Here is a 24,662-nt window from a genome sequence, read left to right as displayed (position 1 = left end):
ATGTGTACAAAACCTAGAACAACAGGGGAGAGGAGTTGAGTGGCGCTGGTGCCGGATCCAGAGAAGTCGTCGAAGGTGGGGTTTGACTTTGAGGAACTTGCCGCAGCATCCCAAGGGAGTCGCTCATGGCTTCTTGCATTTGGAGCTGGTAGGCGACGCCGTGGTCCGACTCAACGGTTTCCGCCGCCGCGAGTTCACGGCATTGATCGGTGACGGCGAGTAGTGTTGTGCGATCGTCATCAACTTCCGTAGTTGTTTTGGCGCCAAGATTGAACTCTGTGACGTCAGGTAACCGCCGGATTGTTTGGTAAAATAATTGCTACACAAAAGTTCGCCTTTAATTGAGCCAGGGACTGAATAAAAGTTCGCCTTTTACTTCAGCTTTTCACAGATTTACATCTTTTTTTTTTCTACCCCTTTTGGTTGGTAGTAACTGCTTTACTTCCACTCTTTACGTCTTTATTATTAGGCATGTCATTCTGGTCGGAAAATTATTGGTTTAAATAGGGTCTAATTTTATAAAACTCGAATCCAAACTCAAGCCATTACCATGGGAGCTGCTGAAGAAAACTTTTTCCTCCATGCAATAGAATCGATCGTGAGCCCTCCTGCTAATTATGGACAAAATCTAGGCTAGTGAAATACCACAGGAGGTCGACCAAAAAAAACCCGCAACATCAAAAGAGGCATTTGTGTGTGTTCCTAAAAAGATCGAACTCTTTACTCTACTATATATTGATCTGTGCCATAGATAATGATCCCTTGACATGTACAAGCTAGCAAATATCGGAAGTCCAGTAATAAGTTGTACATCGGCCATAAACAGTCTTCTAAACGCAGGTCTACCGCGCCTAAGTTAATATATAATCCGGTCCTCATCCCAGAGTGGACAATTACAAGTGGCTTTGTTTTCCTTCCACTCCGATCCACATGTATAACAAAACTGATGTCCGCATCTACACAGACGACACAGAGAAAAGATCAGATTAAACAAGTGGGAACCAGCATCATCTTAGTGTCAACATCTTAGTGTCAAAAAAAGATTAGCAAGAAACATCAGGAGGCTTGGAATAAGTACTTACCTCGTTCTTGGTTTCACAGAAGCAAGGAAATCAAGGACAATTACTCAACTGTGGCCTTTGAGTTGGAAAGCAGAAATTGGTGAAAAAGGGGAGCAGAATATCTCAGTCTAAGGTTAAAAATTGGCAGGATGTAAGGTTTTATGTGTAGACCACAAGAGATAAAAAGATAGATGTGGAAATATGACTGAGCACTATCATTAGATGAGAAACTAAATATTAACAGCCAATGACACGGTCTCTCCAATCTAAAACTGCCTCTGTGATTCTCCATCTTATTAAAGTACGTTGAGTCAATCATTTTGCCATAAGCAACAATCTGCTGGAATAGACTTCGACTGAGATTGACTAAGTCATATGGCACCTGTAGTTAGTATGAATTGTTATTATATCTGATCTGGCCTGCTGTCTGTTATACTCTACTTGGCCGTGGGGGATGTCTATGTAATGCAATGACAACAGAGAAGCAGGTCGGTGGCCAGTTATAGCTTAGAAACAAAATCTCTTATCATTTCAATTTGAGTTATTTCCGACACATAAACTATTACCTCGAGAGCAACATTAGAGGCAATTACTAAGAAGTATACAAACAGACAAAAGTACCTGCAAATTATGTGGTAGCAACCTACATCAAGTTCAATCATATGGCTGCACTTGATGCACTGTTGCCATGAGTTCCTCTTGGCAAGTGAACTTAGCATTTCATCCTCTATACACGAGTAAGGGTGCAGCTCTTTGTAGTCAGAACAGGTCATCTCATTATGCCAAGGCACCTTGCAATTGATGCAAAAAGGGCCATGACACTTGAAGCATATCCTATATCCGTTTTCAGTATTTTTGTTTCTGCTTTTAGAATAATTCAGAACCTCTGTTTTTGACATCAGATTTGAGCACCGTGGGTAGGGACAATAAATTCTATCCAGAACTGGAATCTTAGCTTCCTTCACCCGTTGATTCAAGACCTCAACTAATTCAGGGCTTAATACATTTATGCACTTATCAATCTTAATGTCGGAATGACAACCATCTTGAGGACATTTAGGCAAAGTTCCCTCACGCAACTTCACCTCGATATGCCTTTTCGCACAAGAGGAACAGCATCTATGAGTGCAATTATGAACTGAAAGCATGTTGACCACATCAGTATCCTCCATACAAATTTCACAAGTTTCTTTCGAAATTTCTTCTGGACAACTGACTTGGGGAGATTTAGCTTTCCTTGCAAGGTTATCCGCTCGCCTACCAAACTCAGCATCATCTTTCCTGACAAGAGAGGGGCTGCATTCTTCAAATTGTGCTCGTAGGGATTTCACCCTTCCGATTGTTGGTATCATCCGTAACTCCTCTGCAGTCTCCATATTCAACCCCTCTTCAGCGTTCTCATCATCTATCAACTGCAGATGGGGAAAAATTTGTCAGTTTTTACTTAAATTACTTGCTTACCATCTAGTGGAGCGAAATGTTAAAACTCATGCAAATCTGGCATGAGAAGGAAATCGATTTAACCAAAGAAATAGAGCAAAAGATTTAAGATAAGGACTGGAGACTTTCCACAAATACCAACTCAAAAAGTATTTTTTCCCCCCCTCTATTCTCCTTGAATGGGTTCCACAGCAGTGACCACTCAAATTCTACTGCAACAAGGTTTCATAAATTGCCTTTCACCCGTACAAAGATTCTTCTGCGTCGCAAAACTCTTCAATGTATATGAAGACGAGTAATGCTCTACATGTTTTATATAACACCACACCTCTTATATGACACCCCACTTGGTATAAGCGTTCTACTCCATCAAGAACTTCAATAACAGCCAATACCCTTCGATTGGATTACCAATTCTCATTTCAATTTGATCTGTAAAGTTCTAAACATTGCAGGACTTACCCCTAGTAATAATTCTCGAGACATTTGGCTCAACAAGAATTGCAATAATATCCCCCCACCCCAACTCGACTGGCCTGGCCTCCTTATATTCGGTAACAACATTATTGTACGCGTACAAGATACAAACCCCTTCAATACGAGAAATTATTAGCATCCTATGTATTTCAAGGAAAAGGTACAGGGCTCCCAAATTTTTGTGGGATTGTCTGAAAATTCGGGGCTAATGTACACTAATATGAAACTAAAAATTTGTTTGCTATGATTAAACTAAGAAAACCTAAAGCTTTCAACTTTATAACCTCCAAAATTGTCGGATTACATACAAACAAAAAGAAAAAGTAAAACAAAATTGTCAACCTGCAATTTTTACTGGAAAAAAATGACTCACATAATTGTAAAGCTTGCGACTCTTGCAGAAAAACCTCAGCCTCCTAATCCCAAGTTGTTTAGCACTAGTTAATCCTTCAATCAAAGCCTCAAGTCTCGCTTCTAACCGACACGTGTCTCCTCTGCTCTTCATGGCCTTGCTCGACTCGAAGATCACATGTTTCATCGAATCACAGATTACAACTCCAATTCCAATTCCCACCCCACCCATTTCCGAGTCATTAGCCTTCTCTTCCCTCACCAAACCCTTGAAATACACTGAATAAATCTCATTTTCATCAACCGAGGAAGACGACGATGACGAGGAGGAGCAGCCCTCGACATAAGCGTAGTCGACGTTATTTAGGACTTCAGCGTTCTCCATGTAACGGAATTTGGCGCCAGTACAATGATTTTGCGTTTTTTTTTTCCTTTGGTTTCTTGTTTTGTCCTCCCTAACTTGCACTGCTGTTTCTGAGACCTGATGAAGGAAGAGCTTGCCGGTTGGCGAAGAAATATGGCACAGAAGGGGCGTGGAGTGAATCTTAGTACAATGAATGATCTTCAATAAAGGTATCAGAAAAACGAAAAAAAAAGGAGAACTTTGATAAAGTAGGTGCTTTTTAGGCTTAAACGTATTGAAAAATATGTGAAGAAAGTTGCCTTGACTTCCTCAACACGTTATCTTATTAATCTACTCAAACCCAAAAAAAAAAAAAACCTCAGGATTATATTTTTTGTTTGTGTAGATTACATGCTACGCCATGTGTCATGCATTAATGGCCTATTATGGCTTAGGTTAAGCTTTTTCCAAGAACGATTACTTCAAAGTGATTCTGAAATTGCTGCTTGAAAATATTATACATTTTCAAGAAGCAACTGTTTAGCAGAAAATGATGTACTGAAAAAAAAGAAGATGAGAAGTATTTCCAAGACAGGTATCATTCCTCGGTGTAGAGGCAGGGGTATTTTGTTGTACAGCCTAATTTCTTGGTCATTCCCAGCGCTTCAACGATATAGTTTTGGAGAAGACCCTACAGCTTTTAGTAAATGAATTTTATCAAAATGGAACGTCGTGACCAGCAATTAGAAGGTGATAAAACAAGACCATTATGAAACGACAATAAACCAAACAAAATTCAACCATATGTACAATAATTTTGTCATTTCCTGCGACCATGCACCTAGATGGCTAGGTCACGATACATTCCTACAGATGTTCCTCCTCCCCTCACCCCAAAAAAAAGGATCACAATTGATTGTGATGCTACTCACAAACTCATTAAATGAACTCAAAGAGTACGTGGATGGGTGCGGGTGACGGTGATAGTAGCTGATTGTTCAGTAATAATCATCTGAATCGGATTCATAATAATCCTCATCTTCAGAATCTTCATCAAACTCTTCATCTGAATCATAAATGATATGAACATTATCCCAAAGTGGACAAGAGCATGTTGCTTTCTTCTCCTTCCACTCAGCTCCACAAGTGTAACAGAATTCATACCCACACCTGAAGAAAACCATGTATGTCAATCATACTGCTGAAATCAGGTTAAGAAAATTTACACCACATACAAGAACACGTGCCATCGACAATTTCAGCTCAGGTTTCCACAGAAAGAATTTTAGGACAGAAGCAACACAAATTATGGACGTTACCAGTCAACTCTAATGCTTGACATGGTAGAACCGTTCCAATAATCAGGCGGACCACAAAGTATCCACCGGTCTTGTTTCATGATCATCCTCAGATATCCACAATAATTAACTTACTCAACATGATTATGACTATAATAATGAAACCAAGTCTTCGAGTGTAACAACATATGACTAAGTTAGAAAATTTAAGTAACTATATCGCTACTGCTAAACACCCAAAGAAGTATAATCCTTTTTGTTTAAGTGTATATTCAATATTTTGTTTATCACTTGGTCATCAGCTAAGTGGAGCTGGAAGATAAATTAGTACCTGCAAGTCATGTGGTAGCAACCCGCAGCAAGTTCAATCATGTGGTTGCATTTTACACACTGACGCCACATATTTCTTTGTGCCAGAGTCTTTAACTTGAGGTCTTCTCCAGGAGGATTAGGATATCTCTTCTTGTAAGCAAAGCAAGTCATGTTATTATGCCAAGGAACTTTACAGTCGATACAGAAAAGGCCATTACATTTTATACATTTTCTGGATCCAGATCTTCCTACATCAATGGCAGAACTTCTAGAATATTCTGAAACCTCGCCTTTCGACATCAAAGCTGAGCATTTTGGATAAGGGCAATACACTTTCTCCGTAACAGGAATTGAAGCTTCCTTCTTGCGTTGCTTCATAATCTCAACTAGCTTAGGGGTCAAAAATTTGCTGCAACTATCAACTTTTAGTTCACAATCACAGCCTTCATGAGGACATTTAGGTACCATCCCGTGAAGCATCTTGACCTCCACATGCTGTTTCATGCAAGAGTAGCAAAATCGATGCATACAACCATCAACAGAGAAAATTTCGTCAATACTCATTTCCTCAAAACATATGATACACGTCTCATATAAACTCCCCTCAGCACTAGTGTCTGTAGACCTATTAACCTGAGAAACTATTGCTTCTCTTGCAAGCTTAAACGCAAACTTTACATCATTTCGAGCCACTAAAGATGGGATGCAGTAAGTAAATTTTTCTCGGAGCTGAGTCACTTGATCAACTAATGCCTCAATTTTCCGCTGCTTTGGATTCCATCGACCAGTAACCTGCATCCCAAAGAAAGTATCAGAACTGCCAATCTTGAGTTGTCTATCAAGCTGATTGCTGGTTGAACACAATAGAAACCAGCTAGGAAAATAATAAGAACCTAATAATTTTTCTACAATTTGGCTTCACAAAGCTCCAACACTTGCATAAACATTTGATCAAAATAAAGCACGAAGATAACCTCAAGAGTTAGGTCAAAATAAGCATTTTGCAGAGTCACCTAAAAACACGATGGTACAGATATGGCATGCCCATATTGCTTCGCTAACACAAACTTCCATGGTCAGGCCAACCATATTCAAACCTCAAAATACCAATGCATGCCTGCTCATTCTCACAAGCTAATAACCTCCAGCAAAAGTTTCTGGAGCTAAACGTTTTTTGTCCTTAAGTTTAAATTTCCCTTCTTCCTGCAAGTAATATAGCCACACCCAGATGACTCAAAAACATTTGACCATCTAACCTACTTCAATATCCACTATCAGCCATCACTCCCCTTCCTGCTATTGTCCTGTTTCCCACACGAGACCAGGACCATCAAATAACTCATATGCCTTACCTGCAAATCACCTTGCTCTCGCCCTCCCGTCCTTTCATCGCCACTAGACAAATTTATGCTCATGGCTTAAAGAAGAAAAGACACAGCTTTTCTCTATTGGGTTGAAAATAGTTGGTGTGGATAACAAATTCGTATCTAACCGAACTGAGCCTTAGTTACAGAGCAATTAGAAATCATCCAAATGAGGTACTGATCATGCACTACTAAAAAATGTGGCTATGCAACTATCAAAATCAAATACACATTCAAAACACAAATAAAAAAGATGCACAAATACGAACTAAGAACTTACAAATTGATATATCGGAAAATAGTCGCAATAAAAGACAATCCTTGGCAATTCCAACGTCAGTGCAGCATTCAGTCCTTCAATCAACGCCATAAACTCAGCAATCCGCCGATTGATTCCATTCGCACACAACGGTTTTCTCACTTCAAACAACAATTCGTCTCTCGAATCACAAATTGCCACTCCAATCCCACTGAAAACCCCACTCTTATAGCGACCAACATTATCCTTCACCTTAACCGTAACTTCACTCTCCACCAAACCCTTAAAGTAAACCCTTAAAATCTCGCTTCCCACACTCTTCGAACTTCCTTCTCCAAAAGGTCGCTCGAAATTACCCCCAATTTCCTCCCACTCATCCTCCGGCATGTTATCAATCTCCTCGGCCAATTTCTGATCGTGAATCCGACGGTGGAGATCGTCTCTTATTTTCTTAAACTCAGCTTCGGAGAGTAACCGGTCTTTTATTTCTTGCTCGAATTTTAAGAGCTCGACCGATTGGAGGTCAGGGACATTATCTTTTGAACCGTCCGGTTTAGCCAAATCTCGCGCGGGAGATCGTGGCGACGCGGCTGAGGTGGAGGGCACGAAGGAGGTGGAGGGCACGAAGGAGATGGAGGCGTTGATTGCTTCCTGGAGTTGGAGACGGAAGGCGAGGTCCATGTCGGATTCTAGGTCTTTCGCCGCCGCGATTTCGCGGCGTTGCTCGGTGGCCATAGCTCGGAGGTTGTCATCGGGACTGTCCAGGTTTATTCGTGACGACATCGTTCGCGCGGTGGGAAAAAATCGGATTGTTGGGTTGTCTTATTTAATGGGATTTCTGAAGGTTGACGTGGGCTTCAATCGACTTTGACCGAAGTGTAATGGTGGGCTCCTCAAAAACTGAAAGATGTTTGACATATATCAAAGTGTATAAAAGAAATTTGATTTTTCTCGCATAAAATAGAAAATTTAAATTGAAAAATTTTGGGATGAATTACTCCAAAATATTAATTGAAAGTTGGTTCATATATAAGCTTGCAAGTTTATTCATGCACAAGTTACTTGGTTTACTTCAACATCGTGCTAGTTGATAAAAAATAATGCCAAAATAATCCAAATCCTAATTGCAAAGGAAAATCGTTTAAAACATTCTTTATATTTTATAAAATGACTTTTTTCGTCCCTCATATTTAAAAATATAATTTCATATTTCTTACAAATTCACATCAGTCAAATTTGGTTTATACCTAGGTTTGCGATTAATTTTTTGTCGGAATCTACCATGTGCCTTCCATGTGATCACGTTTTAGGAGTAAAATTGTCAAATCAAATTTTGCATAATCTAATCCATAGTCCCTCATATTTCACAAAATGAATTGTGTCGTCCCTCATATTTCATAAAATGAATTTTTCATCCGTCATTGATCATGTATACGAATAATTCTTTATTTTTAAACCGATTTATATATATCTATTTGATTTCACTTGAACAGTACGAATATCATGTAATATATCTCTATTTGATTTCAACTAAACAGGCTAATTGTAGTTTACATATGCTATTTAATAGATATATACATGGGTTTAAAACTAACAATTTTGTTTTAAACCCGTGTATATATCTATTTGATTTCACTATATGAATTTATTCAATATTTGTGGCCTTTTCTCATTTGATAATAATTTATTTATTAAGTTGTATAATAAAACCATCTAATTAAATGGATCATAACTTGAATTCTATAGTCATGCTAACAAATTCGTAGTTTTTATTTGAAATTTCTATTCGACACCTTTAAGACCAACAGTTGAATTACTTGTATTTTAATTGTTTTAAAATTTGAAAGTACCAGTCATTTATTTCTTTTTTGTCATTCTTTTCCTTTGTTTATTTTTTCTGTCCAAATTTAATTTGATATAAACACTTGATAATGTTTATGATTAAATGTCTTATTTGCTTTCAATTTTTGAGTAAAAGGAAATAAACATGAGTGAGAAACTAATTTTTTTTAAATTCACGTATATATCTGTTTGATTTTACCTGAACAGTACTTTTAGGTGAAATTAAATAGAAATATATTATTAAACAGTATGAATAGCATATAATATATTTTTATATTTAATTTCACCTAAAAGTACTGTTCAGGTGAAATCAAACAGATATATACATGGATTTTTTTTTAAAAAAAAGCTATTTGTACACATGATCAATGAGGGATGAAAAAAATCATTTTATAAAAAATGAGGGACTAAAAAAATTCATTTTGTGAAATATAAAGGACTATGAATCATATTATGTAAAATTTGATTTGATAATTTTACCCTTTAAAAATAATCAAGTGCATGAGATATGGTGGATTCTGGCAAAAAACTAATTGAAAACCTAGGTAGGGATTAAATTTAACTGATGTGAATTTGTGAGGAACATAAAATTATAATTTTAAAAGTAAAAGATGAAAAAAATTATTTTATAAAATATGAGAGACGTTTTAAACGATTTTCCCTTAGACACGAGAGATTTTTCAATCTTTAGAAATCAATAATTGAGACTGGCCCGTTAACTTTTATACCTTAGGCTCCGTTTGATAATACTGAATCTGAATTCTGAATACTGAAATAATTAATTTGCTGAATTTTAAGCATTGAAAAGAGATATATGAATGTTTGAATCTTAATGCTGAATCTATTTATACTGTTTGATAAATATTCATAATTTAATGCTTAATAAACTAGATTGTACAATTTTACCCTTCTATCTTTTAATCCAAAAAGGAAATAAAACCTATGATTTAATTAACTTAAAATTGTTAGGTATGAAAATGACAATGATTGTGAAGAGCAATGCATACAATGACAATGTTTCTTTATGTGGGAAAAGGGTATGGTTTCATCGTTTTGAGAATGGGAAAACGAGCTTTTAATACTCTAAAAGCACGTTCAATTACATTTCTCAATCTTGCATGTGCTTGGTTAAAATGTTTTTCTTTTAATTTTGGACGAGAAGCATTTTGAAAATCAGACAACCAATATCTAATATTTTGATATGGTGTCATAAAGCCACGTGTGTGTGGATAAGCTGCATCACATAAATAATATTTATCTGTACAAAAAAAAAATCAAAATATAAATGTTTGTGGATGAAAATTACTGCAAAAAAATACTATTGTTAAAAAAAAATTTTGAATAGAGAATATCAGGTTGTTTTTTTTAATTAGATAAGGATTTTGAATAGGAAATATTAGGTTGTTTAATTAGATAAGGATTTTGAATGTAATTAACAAACAGGGATATATTTGGTAGGTAAGATAAAGTAGTTGAAATAAATCTCTTGGTTCTTATCAAATTAAGCATTCAGCTACGATTCTTGTGCTGAAAAAAATACAAACAAATTCAGCACCACTTAATAAGTTCAACAGGTGAATTTTTATTTATCAAACACCCACAACATCTGAATGTTTGAATGAATTCAGTTTCAGCACTTTTTTATGTTATCAAGCAGGCACTTAGTGTTGTTGGCTGGTCACAGGTACAATAGAAATGTCCGGCAAATCAACGGTAGCCTAGCCACAAATAATGTAAAAACGATTGGGTTGGACAGGACAAATCTAATGTAACATGGATCGAATAAAAGCTAAAAGATAAATGGCCCACAAACCTTGTTCCTTTCCCAAAAATTTATAGCCCAAGTCTTTTTTGTTTTTTTGGGACGATATTCTTTGCCTAAGTTAATCGCCCAAGATAAGAAAAGGATTTCATGTCACTTGGTCCTAGTCTTGTTGAGAATTGTTTAGAGTGACTTCCAGTTTAAAAAAAAAAAAATTTGTTTGGAGTGCAAGCTTGGAAATCATGGACCAAGTAACAAACAACCGAGATTGAGATCCTTGAAAGTGTTGCTTAATGTCTCTAAAACTGGTAGCCCACAAAGCGTGGAGATTTGCATAGTTGTAGATGAGAAAAGGTCAAGATAGGTACTATGAGATTTTAAGTCAAAGCCCAACATCTGCTCGCTTGAAAGCAAGAGTGAGATCCTAAAATTGATGGGCTTAAAAATAAAAGATAATGTGCATCTGTCCACAGGCCCAAAAGATTATAAAAAGCTCTCTTTGGTGGGCTTGCGAGGTACTAACGTGCCATTTTTTTAAAAAAAAAAAATTCCACAAAATTTGAACCTAAAACCCCCTATTTTGCTGCGCGACAAAACCTCCCTGAGCTAACGCGCCTTTAGGTGCATATCATTGCAATTCTGACTCAGAAAATAGAAGTTCCTCCCACCCCCCAACCCCCCTTCCCTCAAAGAAAACTGCAAAGTCCAAACTGTACAAAGACGAAAGGGAAAGGGGAGGAATTCAAAAGGAAAATATTTTTGATATAGAAATAAAGTGCCAAAGAATGAAACAGCTTGAATGGACTGACTCTGCCAGAATACTACTGTTTAGTTCATCTTTTTCTCCATTGTGAGCAACGTGATTAGCCCCTTTGTGGTCACAGAGTAACATGATATTTGTTTCCATCACTTTCCAACAATTCAATTTTGGAGAAACTCTTCGGATACCTACAACAAAAACAGCTTACGTCTTAATTAAGCAACACTCAGAAACTCTTCTTTTTTTTAGGAAATTTTTTTTCTCTAGATGGTCTGCTCGGTATAAAAAAAATGTGTCCGAGTTCTATGTATTAGCGTAGACCATGGATCAACTGACAACCATAATAAAACTGATCGATCAGTCTGGAGCTTGCATTCCTCAAAGACAATTCTAGATTGAAATTATGAGTATGGGGCAAACGTTATTATGGACAAAGAAATTAATTGCATTAATCTTTAATATAGGTGCTTCCAGATGTGGTAGGCTGCTGCAAAGGGAAAGAATGGAATGAACTTGGTGGTAAATAATCAAAGTGGAGAAAGAAATTCTTTGAAAGAGATTGAAGAGATTGCTGGACAGGGAATCAGCTGAAATCCAAAAAAATACACATCAAATTTGTTTTTTTGGAAAAAAGGAGAACTACGAGACCAAATACAAGCCAACTTTCTGAACGTTCAATTCACATGGAGATCAGGGTTTGAATAATATAAAAGAAAAGAAATATTAACTGCTATTCAGAAGACAAAGTAACGTGCGTCCTGTGTCTCATATTCCACTAAAGAAAGATCCCTGCAACATCGACTCTATATCCTTTTCCAATTGAGCACAACACAAGGGTTCCTCTTCTAATTAAGCAAAAAAAAGATCTCCCCACGGAAAGAAAAAAAGCAATATTTGATAATTACCAGAGATGATGGAATTGGTTTTTATGGTAGATAACAGACGCACCCCAGATCCAACGTCTAAGAAAACAAAAAAGTTAAGTGGGAAACACAAGACTCAAAATCATACTACAGATGATCTTCTTGTTCTGAACCGTTTGGTGGCTGCCCTTCCATGTACATTTTACACCTTCTTGATTGCAATTTCTGCCCTATGCAAAAACAAATGAGAGACACTTCACCGCGTATTTCATTGATGATCAGCGGATCCGTATCTATAGTCACACAAAAAGATCATGCAACGCGTTTATGCAATCAATCACTTCTCTGCAGCAACTTTTGAGATTGCCCTTAAAAAATGGAGGCCTCATATCCCTGAACTCGTGCACAACCAAGATCGCGTCGAAGTTTAGCTGCTTTAATTAATCTTCCCAAGCTAGACACTAAAAACGGTATTTCTCATCCTGCTGGCTGTTGCCAAAACTTTTAGTCTAATGATCACTGGCCATACATACAGAGTCGAGATTTTCATGGACACGCAGTTCAACAATCTCGTTATTTTTATATACGGTTCGGTTGATGGATGCCTATTGGGGATTGAGGTGTTAGCGTACGTATTTTAGAAAAAATGCAAAGGGTGCATTAGTTATGACTCTGTGTGTGTTAACAGCATAGGTTAGATGTGATTTATGTATGTAAACAGATGCTCATATCTCATTAAAAATTGACACCCGTAAAGCATTATTTGTTTCGCAACATTTTGTTACCCTAAGTAGATTAAACTTTGATTTATTTTTTTTAGTGTCCGTCCAATGAGCACCCCTTAATATATACATATTTCAAGTGTTAGACTTTTAGAAAGGTAAGATTAATTAGAAAAAGCGTATAAATGCAAGATACAGTAATAATTATAAATATGTGTCTATAGATGATAAATCAGGTGAAATTTATGTGTATTATTAACGTAAGTATATGATAGAAAAACTCTTTTTTTTTTTCTAATTTTTGGTTACGACAAAATGTGACGGAAAAAAAATATGATACGGGAAAGGGAAAGAAAGAAAGGAATGTCGGCTTCATTCCGCAATGTGGGGTGCAATGAGAATAGAGTTACGCAGGAAGGAGCAGATGATCAAAGACTACTGCGCAACAACATGCAGCGATCGTCGATCATATTCATACGCACAGAAGAATTATATAAATCCAAAAGGTGTTTCCACCGTCTATATATGTTGCAATCAAAAGGACGAGGAGAAATGGTGACTAGAGCATGGAAGATCAAAAAGATTAGATTTGGACCCACAATTTATTGTCAATTAGGAAACTTTCTTGAGAATTAAGCATTATGAATAGAAAACAAAAATGCCTTCATTCCCAGCACTTCAATTATTGTGCGTTATTTGTTCGGGGAGAGTTCCCATTCAGATTTTTTCTTCTTTGCGTTTTCCTTTTTTTTGTTTTTGTCAATTTATCTTTTCGGTTGCGCACGAGTTGCACAAAGTACAAAAGGGCAAGCGATAAATCATAAAATAAACTATGGGATCCATTAGTGTCTCTTATGGTAAAGCATCTTTCTTTCCACATCTGAATAGGACCCAAAATTGGGAAAATAATGACCATAAAGAAAAATTAATGCTACTATATACACAAACTAGAATTCCACGCGTGCAACAAATCATAAGCGTTGGACCAGATGATGGGTATTGTAACCAAGTCGATATTCAACAACGCTGGGGGAAAATTGCAGATTGGATGGTCTACAAATAAGAATTAAAGAACCCTAAAGGAAATGGTTACAAATATATGATTTTTTTTATTAATGAAAAGTAGAAAATGCTAACGTGCATAAAAAAGTCCCAATCCCCAATTCTTCGATTTCCCTGATCTAATTTCCCCAAATCTCTAATTAAATCCATTAATTATTAAACTTCAATCCAGCACTAGCAATGCATAGATTATGATGTTACAATTGCAAAAATAAAGAAGCCCTCATTTATAAAGTTTATGAAGTAAAATCTCTAATTAGAGATTTGGAAAAATTGAGAGACAGATATCTAAATTAAGAATTGGATATTGGGGCTTGTGAAGCTTTTTATTTACTCCATATTCCCTTTGGTTTTAAGGGTGCACATGTGGTGCATGTGACCAGCCCCTTTAGGGTTCTTCAATTTTCCACTAGAATTCACATATTGGCTGTATTTTATGCATGCATGAGATTAAATTGACAAGTGGTGACACACACACACACATATATATATATATGAGATCAAATTGGCCACGACTCCAAGAATAAATAAATGACTAAAAACAGTTGTTTTTAACGTTGGACATGTTGCTGTACAGATGATCGACGTCCCCAAAAGACTTTCTCTAGTTTTTTTTTAAAAAAAAAATCCTACATTAACTTTATTTTGTAGACATGAGGGACTAAACCGATAAGCAATGGCATATAAATGATCGACTTGTTCGGAATCCCAAAGATAATAGACTAAAATGTCTGTTTTTAAATCTCCAAAGCATCAAGACGTACATTAGATTAAATACCAAAAGAGCAATTATTTCCAAGAATCTCCGGGTAAATTTATAGTACGTAGGTAGGATAATACGAAGTGGGCATTGGCGTTGAACTAAGGCCTAGTGAGTCACATGTTGTGCATCAAGCAGGCTTTGAAAATCTTATGCCACTCCTGCGTATATGTTTGATAAGTGTACTAATCCAAGACAATGACGACACCCAAGACCAACCTGCTTACGTGCATTAGATCTGAAACTCTGCCAAATTGGTACTTGCAAGCTATCGTTCGTTCGTTCGTTCATGCTAATGCTGATTGCGAACAAGACTTCCTCTCTACCTACAGGGACAGCAACAGCAAAGTCTTCACTAATACTAGCTCGTTTGTGGATGTGAATCACATGCAGATGAAAATATTGATTGGAAATAGAAAGAATGACCACCGACAACTAAACAAACTTGTTTTTAGCGTCTTCTTGTTGGAAGAATAACAGACTAGTGATCGATCTTCTTCAGAAGATGTCAAAATGTTCGTATTGGCATGCAGAACAAGTTGACACTAAGAAGATTGCTAAAGTTTGAATGATACAGGGCGTTGGAAAACTAGCTAAGAATATTAATTAAGACCCTTATCTGGTTTGTTGGAATTTGGAGAGAAAATTAGATAAGGGAGAGATCCTCATAGATGATAAGGTAAAATCATCTTTTACGTACGTGATTTACGTTTACTATCGAAGAAATAGATTATTATGCCAAAAAAATAAAAAAAAAAGAATGCAAGCAAGAAAATTTTGAATCTAAATTAATAATAATAATTTGGTGGACCAAACTTTTTAGAAAAATATGCTCGTGTTTTCATGGATTTGCTAGCGTGCGTTGAACGTAGCCGCATAGCATACGCCCATGTATGATTTCTAGAAGTAATGAACGTATAATATAGGATGGATGGATGGTTTTGAAATATTTGCCCCCCATAAATCAATCAACAGAAGTAGGTGATCTAGACATCCCATCCACAAGAAACAATCTTCTAATACGACATAGAATTCAGTTAAAGAGTCCAACCAAGAAATGGCGCAAACCAGACATGTCATGTACGTACCAGAAACTAATCTATTCTTCGGGGTCCATTTTGATCATATAATCACAAGAAAAATTTTCCCTCGATCACCCTTTTTTTCTTGTATGACCGATTCATACAAGAAAGAGAGGCTTCGTTTCTGTCTATCATTTCGATTTTCAAATCAGAAACAATGCCGAACGTGGACTGGACGACTCGGGCAGCCGTAAAGGTACTAAGAATTTTGGAGTACCTTCAGCTAAAATCATGAATCTCCATACACATTTGACTTTCACTTGCTCAAAATTACCGGATAGTGTCCAAAGAAACTATTCAACAATGCATTTATCTTATGGTACTTTTAATGGATTTATCATATATACTAGGTGAAGTTTCACATTCCCCAAAAAGAATTTTTTTTTTCTCTTTTCTGATAGTACATCCATGCACAATCAAGTGCTAGTATTTTTTTTGGGGGGGGGGGGGAAATCAAGATATGCTCGTGTAGAAAAAATTAATAATAGTGAGGCGGACAATGTTGATGGATAATCTGTATAATTATCCTATAATGACTTATGGTGATGGGGCAGATCCTGATCAATTTGGTTGTGACCCGAGCAGAAATCACCCAATTTTTTTTGTTATAAAAAGAAAATTTATATCCAAGGATCATCTAGGAATTTTAACACCATGCAAAACTAATGCCTAGTTTGGGCGTTTTGGGAGAGAAAAAGAAGGATGCGATTTTACTTTGCTTGGAAGTGAAGAGAAGTAGAAGGAAAGGATTTTATTTTACATTAGTATCCTTGAATTTAGAACTCAAAATTGGTGTATATTAAAAAAGTTGCTAAAATCCCTTTCTTTTTCGGCACTTTTCGCCCATAATTGAACAGAAGATTTATTATTATTATTATTATTTTTTGACTTGTGAAGGGACGTCAGATCCCTCCCTTTCCTGATTCCTCCCCTTTATTTTGTCACTAACAAAACTCCCAAATGAAACAATGCACCCACTTTCCTTCTAACTCTTTCGTTTTCTCTCCAAATAAGCTCTCCCAAACTGTTGGATTTTTTTTTTTTAAAAAAAAAAGGAAAAAAAAGCGATTGGACCTTCATTACGGTTGACTTGGCATCCATATGTGCACCCACGATTGGCTCTTCCAACTAAACAGCTACCATACAAGTCAAAAGACAAATGTTTTGCTCCGTCTCGCAGTGTAGAAAATAAATCGCATGTTGGGTGAGACTTAGGATGGTACGGCCCACACAAGATGGAAATGGGCAAATACTACTACTCTTTTTTTGTTGGGGACCTCATCGAATCAATTGCCGACAAGTATTCCTACTACTTGAGAGATATATATTTACGTGGGGATCACATGACGTTTTCCCCGTCTGTAATTTGGGAAGATTAACATAATTTTGTTGGCTGGTAATTACGCGTTTTGAGAGGAAACATGAGCAATAATTATTCTCAGAAAAAGCCCTCAGCAGAGGCACGTGCCGTCTCGATTGCAGCAAGTTTTTTGGAGTAGCACAGCACTACTGTTGTTGTTGTTGTTACCTTGGACATGCTTCTGTCTTGTCTCTCTCTCTTCTTAATCACATTTGTTGTCTAACAACATAATGCTTCCGAAATCTCATCTGATTGACCCAGCAGAAAAGTTGGGGACGTATTCTTTTCTTGAGAAACAATTATCATCAGGGCAATTTGGCTTTACCCTATGAATTATAAAGCCAAAGTCATAAAAGAATAATAATAATAAAAGCTCTACTACGTGGGAATAACGATTCGGCTAAATAACTGAATTAAAGATCAGAGTAATCGCATTGTCTTTAAAGAACTCGCTGACATCAGCATGATGTCATAATTATTTCGGGGAGATTCTACCGTGTCCAATTGGTAAACTCACGTTAATATTCGTTGTTACATTACGAAACACAAGCTTATGAGCCTTAGAATCGAGGGAATAGTTCACTAGAAGGGCTATAGAATTTATAGTTCACTAAAAGGGATTTAGTTTAATTAATTCACCAAAAGTCATTACTGGAGCCTGTAAGATTGACCAATTGGTAACAATCTCCCCATTCTTTGGCTCAGAAGTCAGCGCGTACTTGGTCAATTAGAACAATAAATAAATGTTAGTTCAAAGAAACACAAATAATTGTGTGCAGTGCAGTTGATAATAACCAAAAAAAAAAAAGAAAAGGAAAAAAGTTACAGTACGACGGACCATGAGAAGTTCTATTTGCAATTTAATTAATGCTTTTGTATAATACTGCTTGATCTCCCATGTAAAACGATGCAACAAGAAGTCCATAACGCACATGACGCATCATTGTCTCGTAGAATTCCTCCCTTGGAAAAATTCAAGAGAAGGTGACATAGAAGAAAACGTCTATCTAATACAACGTCGGCTGTCGGAAAATCTATCAATTACCACCATCAGCTCTTCTGTTAAGATAAAGCTTACCGCGTTAATTAACGACAAAGACTCCATCGGAAATTCTTGGAAGCGCATGCAGACACATAGTTTAAGCTGCTGATCAATAGCAGCAAGTAGTCAAAGCCTTGTTTGAAAGGGAATATATACGGAGTTGATTGATGCCATGATGGTAGTGTAAATATTAGGTGACCATAAAGTAGTTGGATTGGAATGGAATGGACATTATTAATTAATGGGAAAACGACATATCTCTATAATATCCCATGGTGATCACCACACATCTTAGTATTATTATGTAACATGCATTCATGACGATTATTATAACATGCATCATGACGACGACCATGGCTGAAGAAGACCCGTCAACTAAATTTGCTCAATTCGTCATAATCAATACAACCTAACTAATCAAATCGGCTTTTAGCCTTTGATTTTAGTTCATACGAGCTATAGCTAGTATATAGGTATATCTTACATGTCTCTCTTTTTTTTTTTTTTTTTTTGTTTTCTGCTGCAATTGAGATACAGCATAGTTTTATTGGTACAATTTGAATGTCTCACGCTCCTCGTCGCCGGTAATGGCATAATTAACCTAGAGAGTTAGGAAAATTGATTAAAAATCAAATCGGGAATCCTTCGGTTGGAACTTGGAATTAAAAGCCATCAAGTCCAGAGAGCCGGATGATCCCACGGGTGGCTTTCATCCAAGAGATTGAGATTAGCCTGGAAAGCTGCGAGTTGGCTGCTAGAATTGATGAAGTTGTTGTCAAAGCTCTGTTGCTGAGGTGACGAAGCCTGCGGAGATTGTGCCATTTCCATGCAAATGAGAGCCATGAGGTTGGCTTGTTGGCATTGCATGTTGACCAGCTCAGCCTGTGTCTTGGCCAATTGTGCTTGGAGATCGCTCACTTGCTTCTGCAGCTGGCAAATGGCCCCCGCACTTCCATATACAGGATCTCTCAGCCTGGCGTTTGCTTCATAAACCATGCTGCTCACTGCATCGGCCCTCTGGGACTCCGGCAGCTCCTGAAAATTGTTAATTATATAGACTTGATCAATCAATATTCATGATTGGTGCTCGCTCTTCATTAATCAATTATGCACAGAACTAATGAATTGAGAAAGGTCATGAGGCAGGTTGGTTTTCCTTGTCGTCAAACACTTTGAAAGTGCTTCAAAAGTACAAACTCGTTACGCGAGTTTCTTCTTCCAGTTCCAGCTGAAAAGAGATTTTCTTTTTCTCACTGAGCTGTACAGCCGTAAACCATCACCTCCCGAACAGTTGAATGTCCAGTGGCTGATGTTCAAAAAAAATGTTCTTTTTGCACCAATGTGAGAAAGAAAAAGAGAAAAAGTTGTGGGGTGCAGGGCCAGGGTTAGTTGTGGAAACCGACGGGCAAGTCAAAAGTGGGAGTTGGGACTTTTAATTAAAAGTCCACTATGTGAACTACCCTTCATGTAGTATTTCAATTTACAGTTTGAAAAAAACAGCTCAACGCCATGCATCTAATTAGGCATTCCCTACCATGATGACGCTAATACGTGCAAATGTCTGCCTTGCGTACACACTATTCTAGATACAGGAACTACTTCTGGATGTAGTAGTGTCCCTAATTTCAACAACGGACCGAGATTAATGTTGTCGGTCCATTCTGGTTCTTGAACCTTTAACATAAGACCTCAAACATATCTAGAAAGATGATTTTCCAAGATTAATGTAGTGTCCCTAATTTCAACAACGGACCGAGATTAATGTTGTCGGTCCATTCTGGTTCTTGAACCTTTAACATAAGACCTCAAACATATCTAGAAAGATGATTTTCCAAGCACAATTAACGTAGAAATTGACCAAATATCGGGACCATGCTTATTCAGTGCCGGATGACCCTTAATTACCTACCTGTAAAAACTTGATTATGTTGCTGGCTCCGAAGACACGGTGAGCGGTGGTGAACTTGATGGGATCGTTGGGAGGAAAATATGGTGCCAGGACACACTTCTCGGCACACCTCCGCCGGAGGATCTTGCATGCAGCGCAGGGGCTGACCACCACGGCCGGAGGAGGAGGCGTGGGAGGAGAGGAGGGAGAAGAAGGAGAAACGGAGCGAGAAGATTTTGAAGTAATAGTTGTAGCGGTTGTTGTGTCACTATACCCCATTTTTTTCCGACGGTGCGGAGCAGCAGTATCAGTGTGTGAGGTGTGTGTTTGTAAGAAGGAAGAGAGTGAGGAAGTGGGAAGGGATTCGGGGGTGCCTTCAGCAAGTTGGATGACATGGAAATATTTATAGAGCTGGTTAGGCCCGACCCGAGAAAGGGGGAGCGGGGCCATGATGTAATACCTTGAATATCTGATGTCAAGTGGTTAAAAAAATTTGGGGAAATCATGCGGGATACGGCTGTTGCCCGTTTTCGCCTAGTCAGCTATGTTTGGCGTACTTTTTTGGCTTCGTTACGTGGGAACTTTGAACCCTTTATCCAAGTCGAAAACCTGGCTGGGTTCAGGAGATTTAGACGGAACATGTAGCCTTCTTAACATTAATTAACAAACGATCGCAAATTATATTGGAGTGGAAATGTTTTGATAAATTGTCCAACCCTGTCATCTACGCAAAAGAGGAAATTATGGGATGCAACTCTAATATTGTTTTTACAAATGCATGTGCATAAGAACATGATTGATTGATTATGGTACAGCATAAGAGTGGATAAGGAATTACAAAACACTCATTTACAAATGCATAATCACAAAACACTTTAACCCATTTATAAGAAAACAAAGAATTTTATAAAAGAAAATTCCTAATCAGCAATAAACCAGTTTACTCCTTTTCTACTCTATGGTATTCACCAATTTGCTAGTATTTATTTCCTCTTCCGATCCTCCTTGGACCGATTGCAAGCTGTAAGGCCTGGTGCAACCCAATGAGTACAAACAATTTCACAACGATGCACAAAGATATATCAAATTTAAGCACAATAAAGAAAACTTAATTAAAGAGAAAAGATGAGAAATGCAAACCAAATATCAATCCAATAGCCTCTTCAATAGATGGCGATGCTAACCAAGACGTACAAGTGAAGGCTCACTCCTTCCTCACCCCAAACACACTTTGGTTGAGCCAAGGAGTTTTACAACTATTCTAGTTAACCCTCAACAACCTACACTTGAAAGATCACTCACCCAAATAAGAACTATTTTATACAAATGAGGCAACCTTCACCAAGGTTTTACCACTCCAAGTGATAGGTTCACCTTCACCAAGGTTTTACTCCTCCTAGAGAGTAACCTTCACTTCAGCAACCTCACAACCCAACTTTTCCAACCCCTTATACAACCAACAAAGAATCTTTCTATTCAAAAATCTCACTTGTAAGCTTGTATTTTGTGTTGGCAAAAGTCTTCTGTCTTCTTGTGCTTTGGGGTGTTTATAGAAGGTGAGAAATGGCTTCAAAAGGCTCTCTAACGGTCAAATATTAAATGCTGTCAAAACTAGCCGTTGGCCTGTCGGACGTCCGAACCACCTGTCGGACGTCCGAACCCTGCGTCCAAACCACCTGTCGGAACGTCGACTCTGCGTCCGAACGTCGTCAGAGAGTCATCAAATCTTTGCGAAATTTCTCGGACGTCCGATGCGATCGATGTGCGTCCGATGCGTGCGTCCGATCCTTCCGGACGTCCGATGCTTCCTCACGAGCGTCCGACAGAGTTTCCTTCTTGATGTTCTTCATCCTTTCGGACGTCCGATAGCTTCCTTTCGGACGTCCCACATGAGTGCCTGTTTTTGCTTCTTCTTTTGTGCCACAAGAATCTGTTCTAACAAATTGCTCACATAAAAAATTAGCCCAAATCTACATTTTGTTTGTTAATCATCAAACCAAGGATTGATCGACCAAGGTCAACAATCTCCCCCTTTTTGATGATGACAAACAAAATGAAGATTTCTTTGATCAAATAAGTTCAAATAAAACTCCCCCTTAAAAAATGCCAACATACAAAGAAATTTCAATAAATCCTACTCCCCCTTTTGACATCAATCAAAAAGCAAACTCCCCCTTTATTTTCCAAATCAAGACCATATAGAATGACAAAACTTTCATGATACCAATTGTAATTTTTTTATAGGGTTCTTGGGAGTTAGTACCACATGATCTAGCAATCCACATGGATTTCATACCTTTTCTCATATTTTTCTTTACATAGCAATCATTTTGCATATGTCCAAATTGGCAACAAAAGTGACACATGATAGAAGTATTTTGCACATAGGTGGATTTAATGCAACTAATTTTCTTACTTCTTATCATAGCAAACTTATTTGTACCTTGAAAAGATTTGCTTTCTTTTGTTTGAGAAAACGTTTGTTTTTCATTTTGGAGAAACTCGTTCAAGTCATTAATTCTTTTCTTTAACACATTTTGTTCCTCCAACATTTTTTCATAAAACTTTGTTTTCTCTTCCAACTTCCTTTTCAAATTATTTTTGCAATCAAAAACACTTTTTTGATTTTTTAAATCATCATTTTCCATTCTCAAACATTTGTTTTCTTGAAAAAGTTTGGAGTTTTCTTCCAACAAATCATTTATTTTTGTTTTCAAATCTTTATTTTTAGCATAAGATTTTCTCAAACTTTTATGCATTTTAATCATAAGAATTTTCACATCATCATCTTCATTATCTTCATCACAAGAAGAGTGATAAGAACTTACCTCATCTTCTCCAACGGCCATTAGTGCCATTTGGGCCAATTCTTCTTTTTCTCTTTTTGAATTGCATTCATCCCATGTAATTTTGCAATCTCCTCTTGAACATCTCTTGTTGAAGATCTTCTTGAAACTTTTGATGTGAGGAGTTATATCATTGTCCACTTCCATGATTTCATTACCCATGAAGGATGGGTTATCCCCCACTTGAGATGCTTTAAAAGCTATGCCTCTCTTATACATTCTTGCATTTTCTTCCTCTTGCACTTTGAATTTCAGCTTTAATTCATAAGAGGTTAGGGTATCCACAAGAGATTCAATGGATATAGAATTTAAATCCTTTGCCTCTTCTATAGCATTTATTTTGTTTTCCCATTCTTTTGGCAAGGCATTCAAAATCTTTCTATTTTTCTCACCCAAAGAATATTCTTTTCCAAGCAATTTAAGATCTTCAATAATGTCACAAAATCTACTACACATCTTATCAACATTTTCAAGAGGATGCATTTTGAAAAATTCATATTGAGAAACAAGCAAAGATTTCTTTTGTTCTTTAATATCTTGGTTACCTTCATGAAATACACACAATTTATCCCAAATATCTTTAGCTGATTTACAACCTTTAATCCTACTAGATTCATTTACATCTAATGCATTGTACAATATACACATGGCCTTGGCATTCAAAGAAAGGTATCTCTTGTCTTTTTCATTCAATTCTTGTCTAGTCTTTAATCTACTCAAATTGGCGGTAGAGTCAACTATTCTAGCTTCATAAGGACCATCTTCTACCACATACCATAATTCAATATAAACGGATTGTAAGAAAATCATCATTCTTTGTTTCCACATGCTAAAATGAGAACCATTAAACATAGGTGGTCTATCAATAGATTGTCCTTCTAAAAAAGAAACTTTTATGGTTGCCATGATCTTTACTCAAAGCGGTTAAGCTTGATCAAAAGAGACCAAGCTCTGATACCAATTGTAAGGCCTGGTGCAACCCAATGAGTACAAACAATTTCACAACGATGCACAAAGATATATCAAATTTAAGCACAATAAAGAAAACTTAATTAAAGAGAAAAGATGAGAAATGCAAACCAAATATCAATCCAATAGCCTCTTCAATAGATGGCGATGCTAACCAAGACGTACAAGTGAAGGCTCACTCCTTCCTCACCCCAAACACACTTTGGTTGAGCCAAGGAGTTTTACAACTATTCTAGTTAACCCTCAACAACCTACACTTGAAAGATCACTCACCCAAATAAGAACTATTTTATACAAATGAGGCAACCTTCACCAAGGTTTTACCACTCCAAGTGATAGGTTCACCTTCACCAAGGTTTTACTCCACCTAGAGAGTAACCTTCACTTGAGCAACCTCACAACCCAACTTTCCCAACCCCTTATACAACCAACAAAGAATCTTTCTACTCAAAAATCTCACTTGTAAGCTTGTATTTTGTGTTGGCAAAAGTCTCTTGTCTTCTTGTGCTTTGGGGTATTTATAGAAGGTGAGAAATGGCTTCAAAAGGCTCTCTAACGGTCAAATATTAAATGCTGTCAAAACTAGCCGTTGGCCTGTCGGACGTCCGAACCACCTGTCGGACGTCCGAACCCTGCGTCCAAACCACCTGTCGGACGTCCGAACTCTGCGTCCGAACGTCGTCAGAGAGTCATCAAATCTTTGCGAAATTTCTCGGACGTCCGATGCGATCGATGTGCGTCCGATGCGTGCGTCCGATCCTTCCGGACGTCCGATGCTTCCTCACGAGCGTCCGACAGA

At 37.3% G+C, this 24,662-nt stretch overlaps 3 protein-coding genes across 3 annotated transcripts; all 3 read right to left on the bottom strand.

The window, feature by feature from the left end:
* Positions 1-552: 552 nt before the first annotated feature.
* On the bottom strand, positions 553-3,840 carry LOC113776183 (E3 ubiquitin-protein ligase ARIH1-like). Its single transcript, XM_027321655.1, has 3 exons — positions 3,352-3,840; positions 1,683-2,473; positions 553-956 (listed from the first exon to the last, which is right to left on the bottom strand). The coding sequence occupies exons 1-3, from the start codon at positions 3,712-3,714 to the stop codon at positions 857-859; spliced, it is 1,254 nt and encodes a 417-aa protein (XP_027177456.1). The 5' UTR covers positions 3,715-3,840; the 3' UTR covers positions 553-856.
* A 575-nt stretch (positions 3,841-4,415) lies between these two features.
* On the bottom strand, positions 4,416-7,706 carry LOC113773647. The gene is made up of 3 exons (XM_027318532.1): positions 6,927-7,706; positions 5,302-6,074; positions 4,416-4,842 (listed from the first exon to the last, which is right to left on the bottom strand). Exons 1-3 carry the CDS (start codon positions 7,686-7,688, stop codon positions 4,671-4,673), a joined length of 1,707 nt encoding a protein of 568 aa, XP_027174333.1. The 5' UTR covers positions 7,689-7,706; the 3' UTR covers positions 4,416-4,670.
* A 10,812-nt stretch (positions 7,707-18,518) lies between these two features.
* On the bottom strand, positions 18,519-20,411 carry LOC113779668 (LOB domain-containing protein 1-like). Its single transcript, XM_027325348.1, has 2 exons — positions 20,070-20,411; positions 18,519-19,195 (listed from the first exon to the last, which is right to left on the bottom strand). The coding sequence occupies exons 1-2, from the start codon at positions 20,325-20,327 to the stop codon at positions 18,833-18,835; spliced, it is 621 nt and encodes a 206-aa protein (XP_027181149.1). The 5' UTR covers positions 20,328-20,411; the 3' UTR covers positions 18,519-18,832.
* Positions 20,412-24,662: the final 4,251 nt, after the last annotated feature.

This window comes from Coffea eugenioides, chromosome 1, assembly GCF_003713205.1.
Source record: "Coffea eugenioides isolate CCC68of chromosome 1, Ceug_1.0, whole genome shotgun sequence".
Lineage (NCBI taxonomy): Eukaryota > Viridiplantae > Streptophyta > Magnoliopsida > Gentianales > Rubiaceae > Coffea > Coffea eugenioides.
Note: the sequence above shows the minus strand (reverse complement) of the source record. Positions and strands in the feature narration are given on the sequence as shown.